Genomic DNA, 17,908 nt, shown 5'->3' with positions numbered 1-17,908 from the left:
TCTCTCTTGTTTAGATGAGGAAAGAGGAATGAAGCTGAGAGAACACTGGTTTGTTTAAGGGAGCAATGGAGAACCAGTTTTGGCCTGAGGGGTGAATTGTTTCTGGGCAAGCAGGCTGCTGAGATACTGCCCTGCAGCTTGACTATCCACTTGCAATTAGTCCTGAAAAGTTCCCCCACTGGCATCAGAGAAGGAGAAGGGTGGCACTATTTGGCAGAGGAATTACCATTTTCCTCCCCAGGGGATCTTCCCCATGGCCCTTTTTAAAAGTCTGGCATTAGAACCATGCCAGCTTTTTAAAAGCCTTGGTGCAATAGGGGAGGGAAAATATTTGAGGTGGGATTACACTGTTGGGAAGGGAGATCAGTAAAGCTACATGATGAAGCTGAAGCAAGATTTGAATCAGAGTCTTCCTACATCATAGCTCACAGTTTTTGCCACTTTGCTTCTTTGGCTGTTTGTGAAGCAGAATTAAATGGAATTTTTTAAGGCCCACATTAACACAAATATGTCTGTGCAATGCACTTTCTTTTATATCTAAATTAAAATTAAAACAAGTTAATTATTGTAGAATTTGTGATGATTTCTTTGATCCATAAAAAACAACATTTATGATAAAATCATTGAAAAGGAATCTAATTTGGGATTTCTACTATGTCTTTAACTGGAAAATATAACAGAAAAACTGTTTGCATTATTCATAGTTTCTTTATGATTTTCATAACTTCAAGTAATAACTCTGAAGATGATTAACGTATCATTCCTATAAAAACTAAACCCTATAGTTTTATAGCCTTTCAGATAGTGAATATTATCTTTAAATAAAATATTTGTTCTCATCATAACAGGAAGAGAGGGATAGGGAGTCAAGTTGCTTCATGTTCCAGTATTCATGTTCCCTAATATCCTCTTGCAGCTAAAGATTTAATTTGGCAGCATTCATGCTTCTCAGTGATGCAGCCTCATCTGTTTATTGTCAAATTCACCCATGTGCTAACACTCTCAAATGTCATCAGAATTATTTGAAGACATGAAAATAATAGAATCCATTTTGACTGTGATTTCCATATCAAAAACAGCTTTCTTGATATCTTGATTGTGCTTGATTGTGTTTTGTGCAATATAGATTCATGGGTGTTACTACATTGGAAGGTATAAGTGAAATTATTCCTGATTGTGCCAGAAAGATTGGGTCATGCTATAACTTTTGGAGACACAGCTGCTACTACCAACTATGCCTTAAAAAGAAGATTTTTATTTCCTAAACATGTTCTTTCCATTAGTTTTGATAAAGTTCTTACTACTCTACTCAACTAAAAAATGAAGTTTACCATAGAATATTCTTTTTATGACTACACCTATTTTGATTACTTTATTTCCAGCAGGTTACAGATCATCTACCCCCTCCTAGTTTCTGTTACATTCTTGCTGCCCATTCTGATCAAAGGCTCACTGATGTAGACGAGGAAGAACCAATATCAGATTTGTATTTCCCCCCAGCTGTGTACAATCTCAAGGAAATTATTCAGGTATTGTTGTTGTATATTTTATAACATGCATATCTGTTAGCATATTACCATGTGCAAAATTAAATATTTAGACCACTTTTAACTGTATTTCAGATGTGCAATTTACATTGGTGCTGCAGCTTCTGGGCATATGTTGTATATCAACGATTGCAGGTAAATTTCTGTTGGTTGCTTTTACAGATCTTATTTTGTCAGACAAGCCTCCCCCCACCCCCATTCCTCTTTCTAGATTGCTTTCCTTCCTTAAGCTGAAGGATTCTGTCTCTCTTGGTGTCATGACAAGGGATACATTTTTTTCAGAAATACCTAAGAGCCACAGATCCCTAAGCAGAAATTCTTCTCTTGTGCTGTTCCAGATTGACTAAAGGGTTCAGCTGAGTCACCTTCACCTTTCTTGCTTACTTTCTCAAAAGTGTAATGTATGTGAGAAATCAGAAATTCAAAGTGTTTGGAACAACTGGTTTACTGGCACAATTTAATAACAGACAGTAATACTCATTCTGGAGAGAAGGATTCAAAGCAGGGATAATCAGTGTGTTGCCCATGGACTTTGTGAACCGTTCTTGGCATATGCCAAGGTGCCCTGCCCTCTAACATGTTTTTTAATCAATCTATTTTCTTACTGGCCTGCGGGATTGATATGAAATTGAAAACTTTGGGTTCAAAAGAATCGTTTAATTTGTTGAGACTCATACTCTGCTGCTGCCTTATACTCAGTCTTCTGAGCAGGTTATTTGTCCTTTGCAATGCCTCCCACTTTATGCTGGTGGCCAGGACAGTTTCTCAAGTTGCTAAATATGTTTATGGCCCAGAGAGGAAGCATACAGCTGCTGGAAGGAGTAGATTTTTCCAAATCATAGGAGTTGCAAAATTAAATGATAGTAGGAATATCTAGAGCACAATTTCATATGACATGATGCTGCTTTATTGATTTGGCCTACCTGAGGAGGAGGAGAGCGAATGCCTGGATCTACCACAGCAATTTAAATTTTGGCTGAAAGTATGTACATGGTGGTAAACGTAGGATTGTAGAGATGGAAGATGAGCAGACTTTCAAAGATCCTGACTTGTATTTGACAGAAATTGTATTTTCATTTCCATGGGTAAATGGAAGAAATAGAGCTTGCATATGTTTGCAAGTTTTGATAAATGAACAGATATACTGAGAACTCTGATTAAGAGCTAGGATTGTTGGTAAAGAAGGGGGCTATGAATATTAGCTGATGTGATGAATCTCATATCTAGAGACTACTGGCATAATCCAGATAAAGTTAAATATTCTGAATTGGGACTTGGACAGTGGCTATTTTGTTTCATTCCGTAAGAAGGATGTTTCAAAGTTGCTTGATCTGAGGCACTTTCAGGAGGAAGACTCTAGTTAATAATGCTGGTTCAAAGTATTCAGTCCAGGTTTTGAGAGCATTCTGTGGTGGGAAAAATAAAATGCCCCCCTCCCTCAGTATTTGAGGAGAGGGCAGAATTCTAAGACCTTTCTTAGAATTGCTTAAAATGGAGTAATACATGTGAGGTGGCAAAAGTTTTTCTTCTTTTATTCAATTTTTTTTCTGCCACTGCTTCAAGCATGCTCCATCAGTACTCTTCCCACAGACTGCTCCATGAAATCATGGATGGTGATGGTATAACATTGTTCCCAAGAGCATCACAGGTGTGATTATATTCTCATTTAACTGCGTAGGTCCAATATTCTTATGTAAAGCTGTGGGTATGTTAGATTTTAGCAGTTCCATATAGAACATTTTTTTATGGCTGACTGGCGAAGTATTAATTTTGATCCTAAATATTCCATACAGCAATCTTCTTCCCACTGGTATGTATTCTCTAAGTCCCATTCATTTCAGTAAAACTGCTCCAAGAAGGACTAACATTGAATGCTTTGTTATATTATAGCAGTAGATTTGTACCTATTATAAATTCATTTGAAAAAGAATTAATTTCTCTACAGTATAGCAGCAGACTCCACACATTGATAGCACTAAGAATAGGTGCATTGATAGGCATTAATAATAATAATTGCAATCCTGCATCTTTCCTAAATCTTGGTGCTCAGAACTGGACACAGTATTCCAGATGTGGTCTGACTAGTGAGGAATATAGGGGAACTACTACTTCTCATGATTGGGAAGTAATGCTTTGATTAATGCATCCTAAAATAGCATTTGCTGTTTTGGCGGCTGAATCTGCATCACATTGTTGGCTTATATTTGGCCTGTTGTCCACAATTACTTGAGGGCTTCTACTTTTTTCAGTTCTGTTGAGCCACGTATTCTCCATCTTGTATCAATGCATTTGTTTTCTTTTTCCTAGGTGGAGGGCTTGGCACTTGTTCCTATTGAATCTCATTCTGTTGCTTTCAGTGCAGTGTTCAAGTTTATCATGCTCACCTTAGATCTTTACTCTGCCTTCTAGGGTGTTTGCTATTCCATCTAGTTTTGTATAGTTTGCATACAGTGGTATCTTGGCTCATGAACTGAATCCATTCCAGGACTCTGGTTGTGACCCAAATTGGTTGTGAGCCTAGTTAAATTTCCCCATAAGATTCAGTGTAAATAAGGTTAATCCATTCTGTACCCATTTTTTTTATCAGAAAAATGTAAAGCAAAGTGACAAAGAACAACAAAGATCGCGGCGATCTCCACTCCCCACCCCAAGCACGAGCGCAGCCATCTCCCTGCCCCCCCAGCATGCATGCTGGAGGGGGAGAGACAGGCACAATCGCGGGCATGCTGGGTGGGGGGAGACAGGCACGATCGTGCTGGAGGGGGGAGATGGCCAAGATCACAGGAGCACTCCTGCAGGAAAGATGAGCGTGATCTCGGCCATCTCCCCCCGCCCCCAGCACGATTGCAGCTATCTCCCCGCTCAGGGGGGGTGGGAAATGGCCACAATTGCGGCCACCACCCAATGCGGAGTTCGCAACCTAAGTCAAAATGTTTATGAAATTTTTGTGACCTGATTTGGTTGTGAACTGAGGCATTCGTGAGCTGAGGTACCACTGTATTTTATTATCCTTCCTTGTACTTCCACATCCAAACCATTAATAAAAATGTTGAAGAGCACTGAGCCCAAGACTGAACCCTGCAGCACCCCACTAGTTACCTTCCTCCGGTTTGAGAAGGTGCTATTGATGAGCATGCTTTGTGTCCGATTTAGCAGCTAATTTTGGATCCATGTAATAGTTTTTTTTTTAATCTAGTCCACTTTTTGCTAATTCGTTTATCAGAATATCGTGGGACACTACGTTGAAAGTTTTGCTAAGGTCTAGGTACATTATATCCATAGGGTTCCCTCTGCTCATTACCAATAAAAATGAGATTAAATGCTATTTTCTTACTCATTCATCCATTTTGGAAAGAGCCTTTAAAATTTTTACACCAAATGAAACAGTAGTTTTGAATCTTTAAATCTGCAAGAATGATTTTTAAAAAGTACTACAAAAGAACAGAAAGAATAAGATTGGGTAGATATGAGGATACAAATACTTACTCTATCCATTCCAGAAATAAAATGTCAGGGCTGGAATTTGTTTACTGCTTCAGTCTTTGCCAATAATGATTTGTCCTTAGCACAAGTCTGATGCATCATAAAATATGAAGTGGAAGACCTTGGTCCAGGTTAGATTTGTTTTGCAGACTAATTAGTTCAGCACAGAGTGAGAAAAACTGTGTAAATAGTCTATATTTTCTGCTTCAAAATATGTATTGTTTGTTTGTTAAATCACTACTGTTGTTCCATAGCTACTTGAACTAGAATTCCAAAGCTTTTTATTTATGTGAATTGGGGAATGGAAATACAGCTTTTTATTACTATTCAAAATAAGTATCATGGTGCGGAAGGAAAATGAGGAAATATGTTCCAGCTGTGCTTGGGGGAACTGTAATGGTGCATAACTCAATCCTGCTGCTGTTTGTGTGTTCTGCCCTTTTTGTTCAGAACAGATTGACACAACATAGGAAGATAATGGTTTTTAAATGACTTATTATTGCATACTCTTTGACCAGCAGTTCCATTGGTCAGATTCTAAAGGTTGTAGTTAAAAAATTTTAGCATTTCTACTATCTGGTACTTAAAAAGGACTAAGCATCACTTTTTCAATTAACTTTTAAAAATTTGTACTTACAGAAAATGTTCTGGGTGTCAGCTATGAAAACTCGAAATGAGCACGCTTAGATTTAAAATATAATAAATGGCTATGGATTTAGCTGCTATCACTGGCTAAATATCACTGATATTTACAAACTCTCTGTTATAGGGTTATTCATATAGATCAGTGAATAGCTTTTTTAAAGGCACAACATTTAAGTGTTGGTATCTTAATGAAGCCATAAGAATGAAGATTCTAGAAGGGTAGAATGGCCACATTAGTCTGCTGCAACAAAAGTTGTCCTTTAAAAATAATACATGTATATGGTCACTAAAGCTTATGCTCTTAAACCCTACCAGACTCAGTGGCACTCACTTTATAATCAGTTGGATCTTTGGAATTTTAGGAAAAACCATGGCAAAGTTGTAAAAACTGATCATTTCAAAAATCTAAATTGATTTTTAACTATCCTTCTGAATTACTAATATTTGCATTGCAAGAATAGGTTTCTAATATAATAATTTGTTTATTTAATTTATGTACTGCCCGTATGCCCAACACAGCTCTCTGGGTGGTTTACTAATTGAGTTAGAACCTTTTCTAATATAAGTTCAAACACAAAAGGTATGTGCTTCTATTTGTTTCTACATCTTTTACCTTTTGTGGAATATTTTTCTCCCTGTTCCAAGCAAAATATTTATATTGCTAATATAAGAAGTATTTCTTTTTCCCATTACCTTTTATGAATCACTGTGTTTATATGCATCCTTGAAAAATGTTAACTTTTATCCAGAAGGAATACGTGCATATTCTTAGCTACAGCAGTTTCTACAAGGGAGTGGGGTCACCTTGCACAGCCAAGTCATAATGCTTCTGGTGTGTTCCTTATTTAGAAAGCAAAATAGAAACATGTATATTTCACTTTGAATTAGGTCAAAGTCATCATCAGACATCCACATATGAGGACAACTTTTAAAACTGATTAGCTGAGAAATGCTAACATGTTTGAAAGCACTTATGGAGAGATGAAATAGTATTTTTTCCTGTCTATATCATTTTTACCATTTCATCTTACAGTAGTTACAAGGTAATCTTAAGATGTCCATGTGTAGCCATGCAGCGTTGCCCCACTTGATGTTGAATTTGCTTGTTCCAGGTTGAATAATAGCTTTTGATGTGGTACATTATGCAGTTGGTAACATTTGCCTTTTTTGTTACCATCTATTTGCTTTCTTTCTAACATTCAATCCAAGCATAGGGGCTGTTTTGAGGGCAGCAGTGGCAATAACTGTTGTTGTTCCAGTGCATATATTAGTGCTGGAATGATATAAAAGTCAGCTCACTGAACTAAAAGTTTAAATGTTTCTGGGAATTATACCAGCCTCTAATGTAATTATGGAGAAGAAAAGAATATTTTCTTTAATTGTCCTGTATTACTTGTATGTATTGTTCTTTTCCTTTCAAACCCTAGGAAACAGGTACCACTCTTTCAAGCCAAAGGCAATTTTGCCTCTTTGTGACTGATTTCTCCTTGCAGAGCTGGGTTGAGGGCAATCCTGAAACTCCAAAAACTCTGCCAGTTTTAGTTACTTCATCACTTGTGATTGATGTAGAAGTAATGGAGGCACTCAAGAGCACATCCCCCTGTGTTATTTTTTTCAAGGATGCTCTATGTGGCAATGGTAAGTACTAGAGCAAGTAGAGATAAATGAACTTTGATAAAAACTATAAGCTTCCATATTAGCTGTGCAATTTCTAACCTGATGAATGTCTAAGTTGCAAACCAAGCTGAAGTATAATGGACTTAGTGCAAACGGCTTTGAAATAACCAATATTCTTATTCTTCCTGTTAGGTTTATGAAACAAAAGAGGTATAGCTCTGGGGGCTATCAGTGATAGCAGTGGAAAAACACAGCAACCTGCCTTTGTCATAAGAAGATATTTGCAGACTGGAAGATAGTTCAGGGATTATACTATATACTTAAGACACATGTCTGAATTCACACGAATTCAGGGAAATGGGAAAAATAACATTAGGAGGAAAGGTGACCTGTGTGTATTTCTGAAAGGATGGGTCCTTTGGATTGCTTTTGGGTGCTTTGCCCAACATCCACCATTTTCCAAAATGTGTGAATATCAGTCCTTCTAGTATTATTCTTCTCATATTAAGATAGGAATGCACCTCTGTGTCTTGGGCATATGCCTCCATCATGGGCAAAGTTTCATTAAGAGTAGAGAGTTGAGCTTGCAGGACACCATTAAAGCAAGGCAGCACATGCCAGCAGGCCTATAATTGAAAACAAATGATATAAAAGGAAAAAGTGGTAAAAATAGAATTGGAAAATAAACAAATTTGGATACCAATTCTTAGAGTTATGAAGTTCTTATAATAACTAACTGGAATGGAAACCAAATGGAGCTGGTGTTTCAGCAAAGCTGATGAAGTAGCCTTCCCATCTCTCCCTCTGCTGTAGCCCAATGGAAGCTTAATTGAATAGTTAGCAGCAGTGCTATATTGTTGTTGAGCACACAGTGTTATGTACAAAGTAATCCATTTAGCATACATCCATGTTAATAGAAAGACAGTGGAGAGAAAGATACATTGGAAAAGATTTCCTGTCTACCACAGCTAGAGGAGGGGGATGTGTGCGTGTGTAGAATTTAACTCGGTTCTTGCAGATTTACTAGTACACTGTCATAAATGTAATAGCTAAAATCTGTGAACATTTTAGGGGAAATATTGTCTTTATTTTAGGGAAGATACTGCCTTTCTGCAACCAGCATAATGTTGTCATGCATGTATATACTTGAATGACTTAGCATTAGATTGTAGGAATGAAGCTCACTGTAGGTTAATCACTAGTTGATAGTGGCCTTTGGTCATTGTGACCCTCTACAACATTTGAGCCATTGACCTACTTATAAAAGTTTCTTGTCTTGCTTCCAGATACATGACACCACCCACGGGACACTTTGCTATCCTCCTTTGGGGAGCAAAATGTAGCATGTCTAGCCTTAGAATAGCTTGGTGCATAAAAACAACACAAAAGCTCCAAATTTATTTATTTATATAAACATATTGAGAAAGAAATTATGCAAAGTGTCAAAGACTAATATAGAGGTTCTCCCTTCTAAGTATTTGACACATTAAGTTGTTTTGGCATGTGCTTCATATACAGCGTTTGAATAAATCAGACTAAATCGACTTTAACAAAAGGCTGGTTGGGAATTTTGTATTTATTGGCCCAGACAATTAACATGGTTACCTTTTTCCTTGTTACTGTAACTTATCAAAATGTCTTTGTTGGCAGGTAGGATTATTTGCATTGAACGTACAGTTCTCTCATTACAAAAGCCCCTTTTGTGTCGTGCTGCTAGTACTGACATCACTGAACTGACTGGGCCTGTTCAACTAGATAAGCTGGATTCTGCAACCCAAGTCAATTCCATTTGTACTGTAAAAGGTTAGTACATTTTTTTTTTCTGAAGCAAATGTTACTAAGGCGTTTATCATCTTGAAATTTTTATTTTATTATTTTTTTTATTTTTATTTTATTTTATTTTATTTTCTACCTTGCTCTTCCTCCAAGGAGGTTAGGACAGTTCATATGGTTTCTCCCCATTTTTCTTTGCAACAATCCTGTGCTGATGTTTAGATAGAGAGGGTTTTGACTGCCTGTTTGAATCTGGCGTTCCATGGTCTGACCAAGATTCAACAGGAAAAGTGTATGTTGGGAATGGAGAGACTGGTATATACTATTAGGGTAACCTGAAAGATAACAAATCCTGACATTTGCTTGACATTATTATCAAATAGTATTTTGGATTAGGAATATTACTTCTTTTTAATTTATGTAGGGTTAATGCATGTTTGCCATCTTAAAATCAAGCTCAGTTTGTAGATTTATTTTTGAGGAAGCAAGTACTTTAAAGTGTCATCTCTTTTGCCATTTTCAGTTTCTTTTCTTTTTCTGTTCTTTTTCTAATTAGCACGCCACTGCATTGCTCCTTTGCTTATAATTCCTACATTCATCTCTATTCTGCTGTTTAACAGTAACTCATCACTTAATTTGACCCCAAGTTCTGAATATAATTGAACAACAGCAAGACGTGATAGATGACATAAAACATATGAGCAATATTTTCTTAAGCATTTATAGATTCTGAAATCAGCAAATGCTGAGTTAGTTATTTCATGTATTTGTCCATTTCAGATCTAGATACTTTTTACTGGCTACTGGTGTGTACTGGCTTTTTTTTTCAGTTTATATCCTAGGAACAGCTGGTTGAATCTACACTTCATCCCATTTATCCCTAGCTTTGTTTTCAAGTACTTCTTCAAAAAATTAGTATTCCTACTTATGCAATGGACTGTAGCCAAGCACTGCCACTCTTTCAATTACACACCTTCCTTATCAACACAAGGAGTTCAGGCATTGATTTTGGGTCTTTGTCTTATCTATACATGCTAAAATCTGGACATATGAAGTGCGCTTATTTTTGCCACTTATTCAGGTCTGGTGCCTGGATTTTAAAATAAAGGGCAATATCCAATAAGGCATCAAGACGCCATTGATTCTATTGTGTCCCCACCAATTCTGTTCCACATGGTACATGACCCATTTCTACTAGTTTAGAAATTAAAGGGGAAAATAATGATCTTAAAAAAATGGGATTTTCCCCAAGAAATTAGAAATACTAGTTTTTTCTTAATGTTATATAATCTAAATATAAACATGTTAGTTATGTTCTTTGGCCTTTCCCAGATATGCTGTGCTGCATAAACAAAGAACCAATTTGATCATTTTGCAATTATAAAACTGTACACTCTAGTGTATACCCTAGTAAAGCACATTTTATTTTCAGCTGGGGAAAGTAAACAATTCTAGTCTGCCCAGGACAAATGCAAGTAGTCCAACAGCACCTCTGTAACTTTTTCCACTAGTGTATTTTTTAGTGCAAATCTCAGGAATGAAGCATATTGGGAAAATGGTGTTTGTGCAAGTCATTACCTTTCACAGGGTCATTACTTGTAAAAATATTTTTATTTGCAACACAACAGTAACAGCAACAATAAATATAAAAAGGTGAATTCCTATAAGAAAACATATCAGTTCACAGTAATCATCAACTTCTTGCTTTATCACAGAGGCATTCATTTTCTCTCAGGGTTGTTGAAAGGATAAATTAGAAGAATCCTATACATACCATCTTGTGCACTCTGGAGAAAGAGTGGCGTTCTAAAGTGATAGATCTGTATGCCAGCTTTGATCTTCTTGTGCTTCCTGCAGTGTTCTAGGTTTCCTTTGTGAACTATGCATCTCACATTAACACTTAGGAACAACTGCCATTTGCAGAGTCTGTGAAACTCCTGGCATGACACATAAAGAAACATAAAGTCCTATGTGGATTGCTTTGTTTCCTCACCAACAAGTGTTCCAGCACTGCTTCTCAGAACACACAAATACTACTAGCTGTAATTCTCTAACATTTTAGTTTATCATTGCATGACTTTTACTCAAGGAATTGGCCTTTGATATGCATACTGTAGACTTGGCAATTGTGATCCATTTACATGCATGTGTGCAAGATTACCCATCTGTATGTTTTACTTATGAATAGTGCTGCATCATTTCTGAGTCATTTATTGCTTGGCTCAGAAAATCTCCATTGTTTTAAATCTTTTTACTAGCCTCCTCATGAAATTCCCAACTTACTTGACAAATACTTAGCAAAAAAATTACTGATCCAAAATAGCTCTCTGGCCTTCAGTTCCTGATGTTTCTAGTCAAGTATGACAGCTTTTTTTCTATTTCACTCCTCACTTCCCCCTTGGCATTTTCCAGATATCAGATTGAGGCAATTACTGAATTGGATCGCAGTATCTTCACATGAGACAAGATATGAATATGCATTTTGGCTAGGCATATTGTTCCTGAGAATGAGCAAAGAGGTGGAGGATTCTTCCATTAACTAGTCTTCTATTACATCTGAACCAGAAACTGTGTTTAAATTTCAGGAGAAGCCAAGATGTTAATCCAAGATTTGAATAAGGCATAATAACTTGGTTTGTTCCAAGTTGGTTGTTGGAAGACTTATTTCCCCTCTTGTTGCAAAGGGAAGAGCAATGGATCTGGGTGTTCAGACTAAAAACACTTGGTTTCTGATGTGGAAAGAGAAAGAAGAGGCAAAATGTTAAAAGTTGCGACATCAGAGCTTTTGATACTTTGGAAGTTAAAGACAAGGCAAATAAGAGTTTTCTGAAGTCAGTGAAAGGTCTTTTTAAAAAAAGCCATTGTAATTTAGTGGTTAAGAGTGTGAGGCTGTAGCTGAGAAGATTCAGACTCCTGAGTCTGGGCCAGTCACAGATTCTCAGCCCAATCTACTTCACAGGGTTGCTGTTTTGAGGATAAGATTGAGAGGAGGAGGAAGAAGAGAATTGAGTAAGCCAGCTTGGGTTCCTTGGAAGGAAAAAGGCAGGATATAAATATAAAGATGAAGTAATACTATAGCTGAAATTATTCCTCTTCAGTTTTCATTTGTTTTTAAATGTGCATACACATATGTACACACAGCTTTCTGCAGAGAAGAAAAAAGCCATACTGTGTTGAAAACAAATAGACAAAATATTAAAGGTGATGATCATCATTACTGCCTATTAAGTCCATGCAAACATTTTGCTATTTCTTCAGGCACTATTGCTGGCATTAATGAGAGGACTGCTTTTTCCTGCCCTACATGTAACAGGTGTGGCAGTGGAAAAATAAAGTGGCATCCACAAAACAGGTAAGAACATGCATTTGTTAGCTAGAATTTAGATAAGGATGATCATATCAGCATGTGTATTTGGAGTCTCAAAAACCTTTTGACAGAGTTTGTAATCAAAGGCCAGATGGAAATTCAGAAGTAATGGAATAAAGCTAGAGATCCTTCAATGCAAACTTGGACAATTTGCAGCCTGTAACCCTATCTAATTTTGATCAGGATATTGCAACAACATTGTCTTTAATGTTGTCCAGAGGAAAAGAAAATTCTTCAGACAAATTATGGAAGGCAGAAATAGTTTACATTTTAATCTTTCCTCTGGGTTGTTTGATGCAACTTGTTAAGCCACCCTGTAAATATTTGTTTGTTTGTTTGTGATATTTATATGCCGTCCTATTGCAAAAGCCTCAGGACGGCTTACATAAATAAAATACAAATAAATATACATAAATTATAACAAAATATTAACATAAAAATCAACATAAATCAACCCACTCTGTCTGCAGTTAAAATATAATATTAAAATACAATATTAAAGCTTATTAAAATATTGATGAAATAAAAAGGTCTTAACCTGGCACTGAAAAACATATAATGACGGTGCCAGGCAGACCTCTCTGGGGAGCACATTCCATAGATGGGGCGCCACCGCAGAGAAGGCCCTCTTCCAGGTGCTCTGCCTCCTAATATCGTTCCTGGAGGAGGGCTTCTGCTGCCGATCTCGGGGGCCATCTCATAAGCCATAGTGAGTTAATTGTCCACAGAATAACCCATGAAACACCTGACAGACGGTCAGGCTCACTGTGTGTTGTTCTCTCCTTTTTCCCCTGTTGGTCCTCTAGCCAGTATCTCAATGCCCTTTGTAGCAGAACCAATCTTGCCTCACCCTTCCTGGTCCAGTCACTACTCCTATTCATCACTGCTTTAAAGGGGAAAAAAGAAACGCAAGTCAGAGTATCTAAAATGCATAATTGGGGATCTCTTTTTATTTTTAATGTATTTACTCAGCTCCAGGAAATTATGCAGTTGTGTTCATAATTTGTTTACTTTCATTGCAATTTAGAAATGTGTACTTACAGCTGATATATGTAGTGTGGCCTGGGAAATGTCCGTGTAAGTTTTACCTCTCACAAAGGGAGGTAAGGGCAGTTGGTAACTTAAATGAAAATTGACAGGATAAGACTGCATATAAGGAAACTTGCACACAGTGCAAAGCTATTAGTTGAAAATCCCTAGTAAAGAAGGAAAAGGTAGATGCCCTAAATAGGGACTGATAACAATATCTCCCCCCTAACAATGCCATCCTTCATTTCAAGTATTGAACTGATGGTTCTTAATGCCCTCTACCTTTTCAGCACTTCCAGAAAGGGGAGATATTAACTCTCTCCTCCCCACTTTGCAAAGCACTTGCGAATGTAGTTACTGTAGTTGCCTAAAAGTACTTTAAAAAAGACCCTGAGAATGAGACAGAGTGAATGAGAGCCGCTGTGATAGAAGGGTAGGAGCAAGTATAAGTTTCTGGTGCTCCATTTTTTCCATCTGTTTGTTTTTAACTATCTGGAAAATTATTGCATTTCTTTTGACTGGGAAGTATATGCAAATTACATGGCTGTGAAAGAAATAGAGTGGTAATATATTTAGATTTCATGACTGGGAAGTAAATAGAATAGAAACATACACAGATTTTATGTCTAAGAAGTAAATGGAGGGGAAACTTGTATTTCCCCTCCACTTTCTAGTAATGAAATGTGCATGTATTTCCCAACAATTAAAAAAGACACTTAGAACAGGCAGAATGGGATGAGCAGAATAGGATGAGGCACCACACTATCACTGAGACTAACATCTGTATCCCCCAAAGCGGACCCATTCATTCTGTGCTATTTAGCTACCTTCTCAGGGTTTGTATTTTAGAGTTAGGAAACTGCAGTAAGTGGTCTGTAAAGGAACCATGAAAATATCTCCTGTTTCTGGAGTGACTGGGGAGCCAGGGAAGAGTGGAAAATGTGACTGGCACTGAGAACTTCCTTTTGGTGCACCTACTTCCACCCGCCTCCCTTTACTGGTGATTTTCATAGTAGACTGCTCAGCTACTATGTACAAATTAGCATGTGTGTCCATTTCAATCTGTTATTGATTGCACTTTGCTCCTTTTGAACAGCTGAAACATACAGGGACATCACCCATGTGGCACCACATATATTAGAGTGCTGTATACAGCATACTTCTAGAAGATTAACCCAGAAATTATGAAGACATTTGCACAGATTTCTTAGCTGGAAAAAATAAGTTAGTAAACCACTGAGCATCACTCTGAAGTGCCAAATGGACATCAGTGTAGGGGCTCTCATTAGCAGTTGTAAGTGTGAGGCTACTAGGAATGGAAAGGGGTGTGTGCCACTCTCTATAACCCGCACTGGAATTGATCTTCCAAGTTCAGAGGACACAACAACCCATTGTAACTTGAACAACTAGAACAAGCCATGAGTTGTCAGGATGACTTGTGGCCTCAGAGTAAAGCCTCCCTACAGAAAGCTGTATGTATTTGAATGGTAATAAGGGTGAAAGAAGTACGGGAAGCTCCTGGGGAAGGGTGACAGTTAACAAAAGAACTAGAAGACATTCTGCACCAGTAGAAGCAGTGGGACTAAGAAACTACTTTCAGGTACTTAAATATGAGACTGGAGAGTAGCCTGCAGAGGAAGAACTAGAGGGTACTTCATTCAACAGCAAGCAAGCATCTGAAGGTTAGTCAATAGTGACAGTGAAACCAAAGCCTACACAAGATGAGAAGAGTAGTGGTTGTGGGATGGAAGACCCATGCTGTCTCCCTGGAAAATGGATTTGAGATACGACTGAAGGGTTGCCAATGCTTAAAAGTCTACTTACAAGTTTCCCCTCCTACTCTTGCCAAGTTGAGCTTTGAAGAAATCACATCAGACCTTGAAGTTTTAGGAATGAAACGGAAAGCCTTTGGGGCCCAGATAGTTTTTTCACTCATTCTTTCAGTATATGGAACAGACATAGAAAGGGAAAGAAATATATACTGAATGTGTGTGTGGCTACAAAAGCGGTGTAGCCTCAAAAGATTTGGATTCTGAGACTATGGGCTACAGTTCTTGAGAGATGGACTGCTGGCAAGTGATGGGTTGTACCTCAAAGGGACTGGAAAAATGTGTTCATCAGCAGGAAGAAGAAATTCATCAGGAGGGCTTTAAACTGAATCCAGCAGGGGATGAAGAAGTAAGCTTGGAGGTAACAATGGACAAAGGCTTATGTAGTGGCTATAATAGTGCTCAATAATAGTATTTCAAAAATGTAGGAAGAAAGCTACAGTATATAAAGCACATGGACAGATTATGGAAAACAAACAGCATGAACTTGAACTCTTAATACAGGAGGACAAATACGACTTCATAGGCGTAACGGAAACTTGTTGGGATTATTTCCATGCCTGGAATGCAGCGATTGAAGGCTGTAACTTGTTCAGAAAGAATGGAAGGGACGTTGAGTCACACTTGATGATGATGATGGTGGCAACAATGACATTGCATTTTTATCCTGCCTTTTTTCCACTTTCAAGGAACCCAAGGCACCTTATATATGTCCATGTTGCCTTCACAACAACCTTGTGAAGTAGGTTAGGCTGAGAGTGAGTGACTGGCCCAAAATCACCCAGTGAGCTTCATGACCAAGTGGGGATTAGAACCTGGATCTTCCAGGTCCCCAGTCTAATATTCTAACCACCTAACCAAGTATGTTACAGATATATATCTCTGCACAGAAGTATAGGAGGACAAGCTTAGTAGCCTGATCAAGAGTATCTGGATTAAAATAAATGGGATAAAGAATTAAAGGAACATGGTGCTTGGAATCTATTACTAACCACCCAGTCAAGGAAAAGATGAAGGTGAACATTCGAAAAACAGATTGTCAATGTTGCAAGGATGATGTAGTGCCAATGGGAGACTTCAGTTTTTCTGTATGTTTGGAGACAAACCCTGCTGATCACAGTCTTCCAAGAGATTCCTGATTTCTGTTGTTGATAACTTACCTCCTACAGAAAGTAAAGGAAGAAACTAGAGCAATGATGGTAAACCTTTTAGAGACTGGGTGCCCAAACTGCAACCCAAAACCCATTTATTTATCGCAAAGTGCCAACACTACAATAAAACCTGAAAAATGAGGTTTTAGTTTAGAAAAAAACAACTCACAGCCAGTCCAAGCAAATACATATATATCCTTGGCAGCGCACTGATCCGCCATGCAAAAGCTCGGGCAAGTCGCGGCTAGTTTGTTGCAGCTTGTGACATCATTGCCTGGCACACTACTCCTTCCCAAGCATGCGCATGGCCCCTATGTCTGCTGTTATCCAATGCTCATCTGCTGGGGCAATGCTGGGGTGACTTGACTCATGTGCCCACAGAGAGGGCTCTGCGTGCCCACTGTGGCATGCGTGCTGTAGTTTCACCACCACGGAACTAGAGGGTAGGCTATGCTTGGCTTGATTCTAACCAGCAGGGATAACCTAGTGGATGAAGTGGCAATTGCAGAAATTCTAAAGGATGCAAAGTGTGATTTTAGCCAAAGATGTACTCTGGATTTTAGGAAAGCTAATTTTAATGAAAAAACAGTGGTAAGTAAGGTCCTGCCATTACAAGTAACTCTAGTGAGAAGAGGAGATCTAGATTAGTGGGATTTTTTTAAAAAAATCTAAAAATACAGTTGCAAACAAGTCCAACAAAGGGAAATAAGTAGAAAACAACAGAATAAGCCCATGTGTCTTTGCAAAAAGCTTAGAGATGACCTGAAAAAATGACATGTATAGGTAGTGTAAGGAAGGCCAAGCTACAAAGGAAGAATTTAGGCAGTTAACACAGAATTGCAGGGATGGCAGGATCAGAGGAGGTTAGCAAGGGATGCTAAAAACAACAGTAACCAAAAACAAAACAAAAAAACCCTCCTTCAGATATGTGCATAGTACAAGACAAAGGAAAGAAATGGTGGTTGGACCAAAAAAAGTAAGTTTTCTCCAAAAAAGGGTCTTATAACTTTTCTGAGAAAGTGCAAACAAGATTGCAGCTTGAGATTGAACATCAAGGAACACTTGATTACTTTGAATGAGTTCAGATCTCCAGGATCTCATGGACTGTATCCTAGAGTAATAAAGGAACTGGCAGAAGAGTTCTTGAAACTACTGTCTTTGATCAATCATGGAGGATGGGTAAAGTGGAATGACTGGAAGAGGGTTAATGTTGTCCTCATCTTAAGATGGGAAAAAGAAGGACCATGGGAAATGAGTCAGTCTAACATCAGTCTCCTGGAGAATTCTGGAGCAGATCATAAAGCATTCAGTTGCAAACACCCTGGAAACAATGTAGTGTTTACTAGAAGCCAGCATGTATTTGTCAAGAATGAATGCTACCATACTAATCTGGTACCATGTTTTGATCAGGTAGCCTCCCTGGTGGACTGTTGGAATGCTGTGAACATAATATACCTTGACTTCAGC

At 37.9% G+C, this 17,908-nt stretch overlaps 1 protein-coding gene across 3 annotated transcripts in view; it reads left to right on the top strand.

Moving 5' to 3' along the window:
• SPIDR (scaffold protein involved in DNA repair) overlaps positions 1–17,908 on the top strand; it is a 247,227-nt gene that overhangs the window by 223,393 nt on the left and 5,926 nt on the right. For all 3 annotated transcript variants that reach the window (XM_044424170.1, XM_044424168.1, XM_044424169.1), the window contains exons 13-17: positions 1,383–1,529; positions 1,623–1,682; positions 7,103–7,313; positions 8,943–9,095; positions 12,324–12,417. In XM_044424170.1, the coding sequence (XP_044280105.1) occupies positions 1,383–1,529; positions 1,623–1,682; positions 7,103–7,313; positions 8,943–9,095; positions 12,324–12,417 (665 nt within the window). The remainder of the gene's footprint in view (positions 1–1,382; positions 1,530–1,622; positions 1,683–7,102; positions 7,314–8,942; positions 9,096–12,323; positions 12,418–17,908) is intronic.

Source organism: Varanus komodoensis, unplaced genomic scaffold (assembly GCF_004798865.1).
Source record: "Varanus komodoensis strain SLA01 unplaced genomic scaffold, ASM479886v1 scaffold14_1, whole genome shotgun sequence".
NCBI lineage: Eukaryota > Metazoa > Chordata > Lepidosauria > Squamata > Varanidae > Varanus > Varanus komodoensis.
Note: the sequence above shows the minus strand (reverse complement) of the source record. Positions and strands in the feature narration are given on the sequence as shown.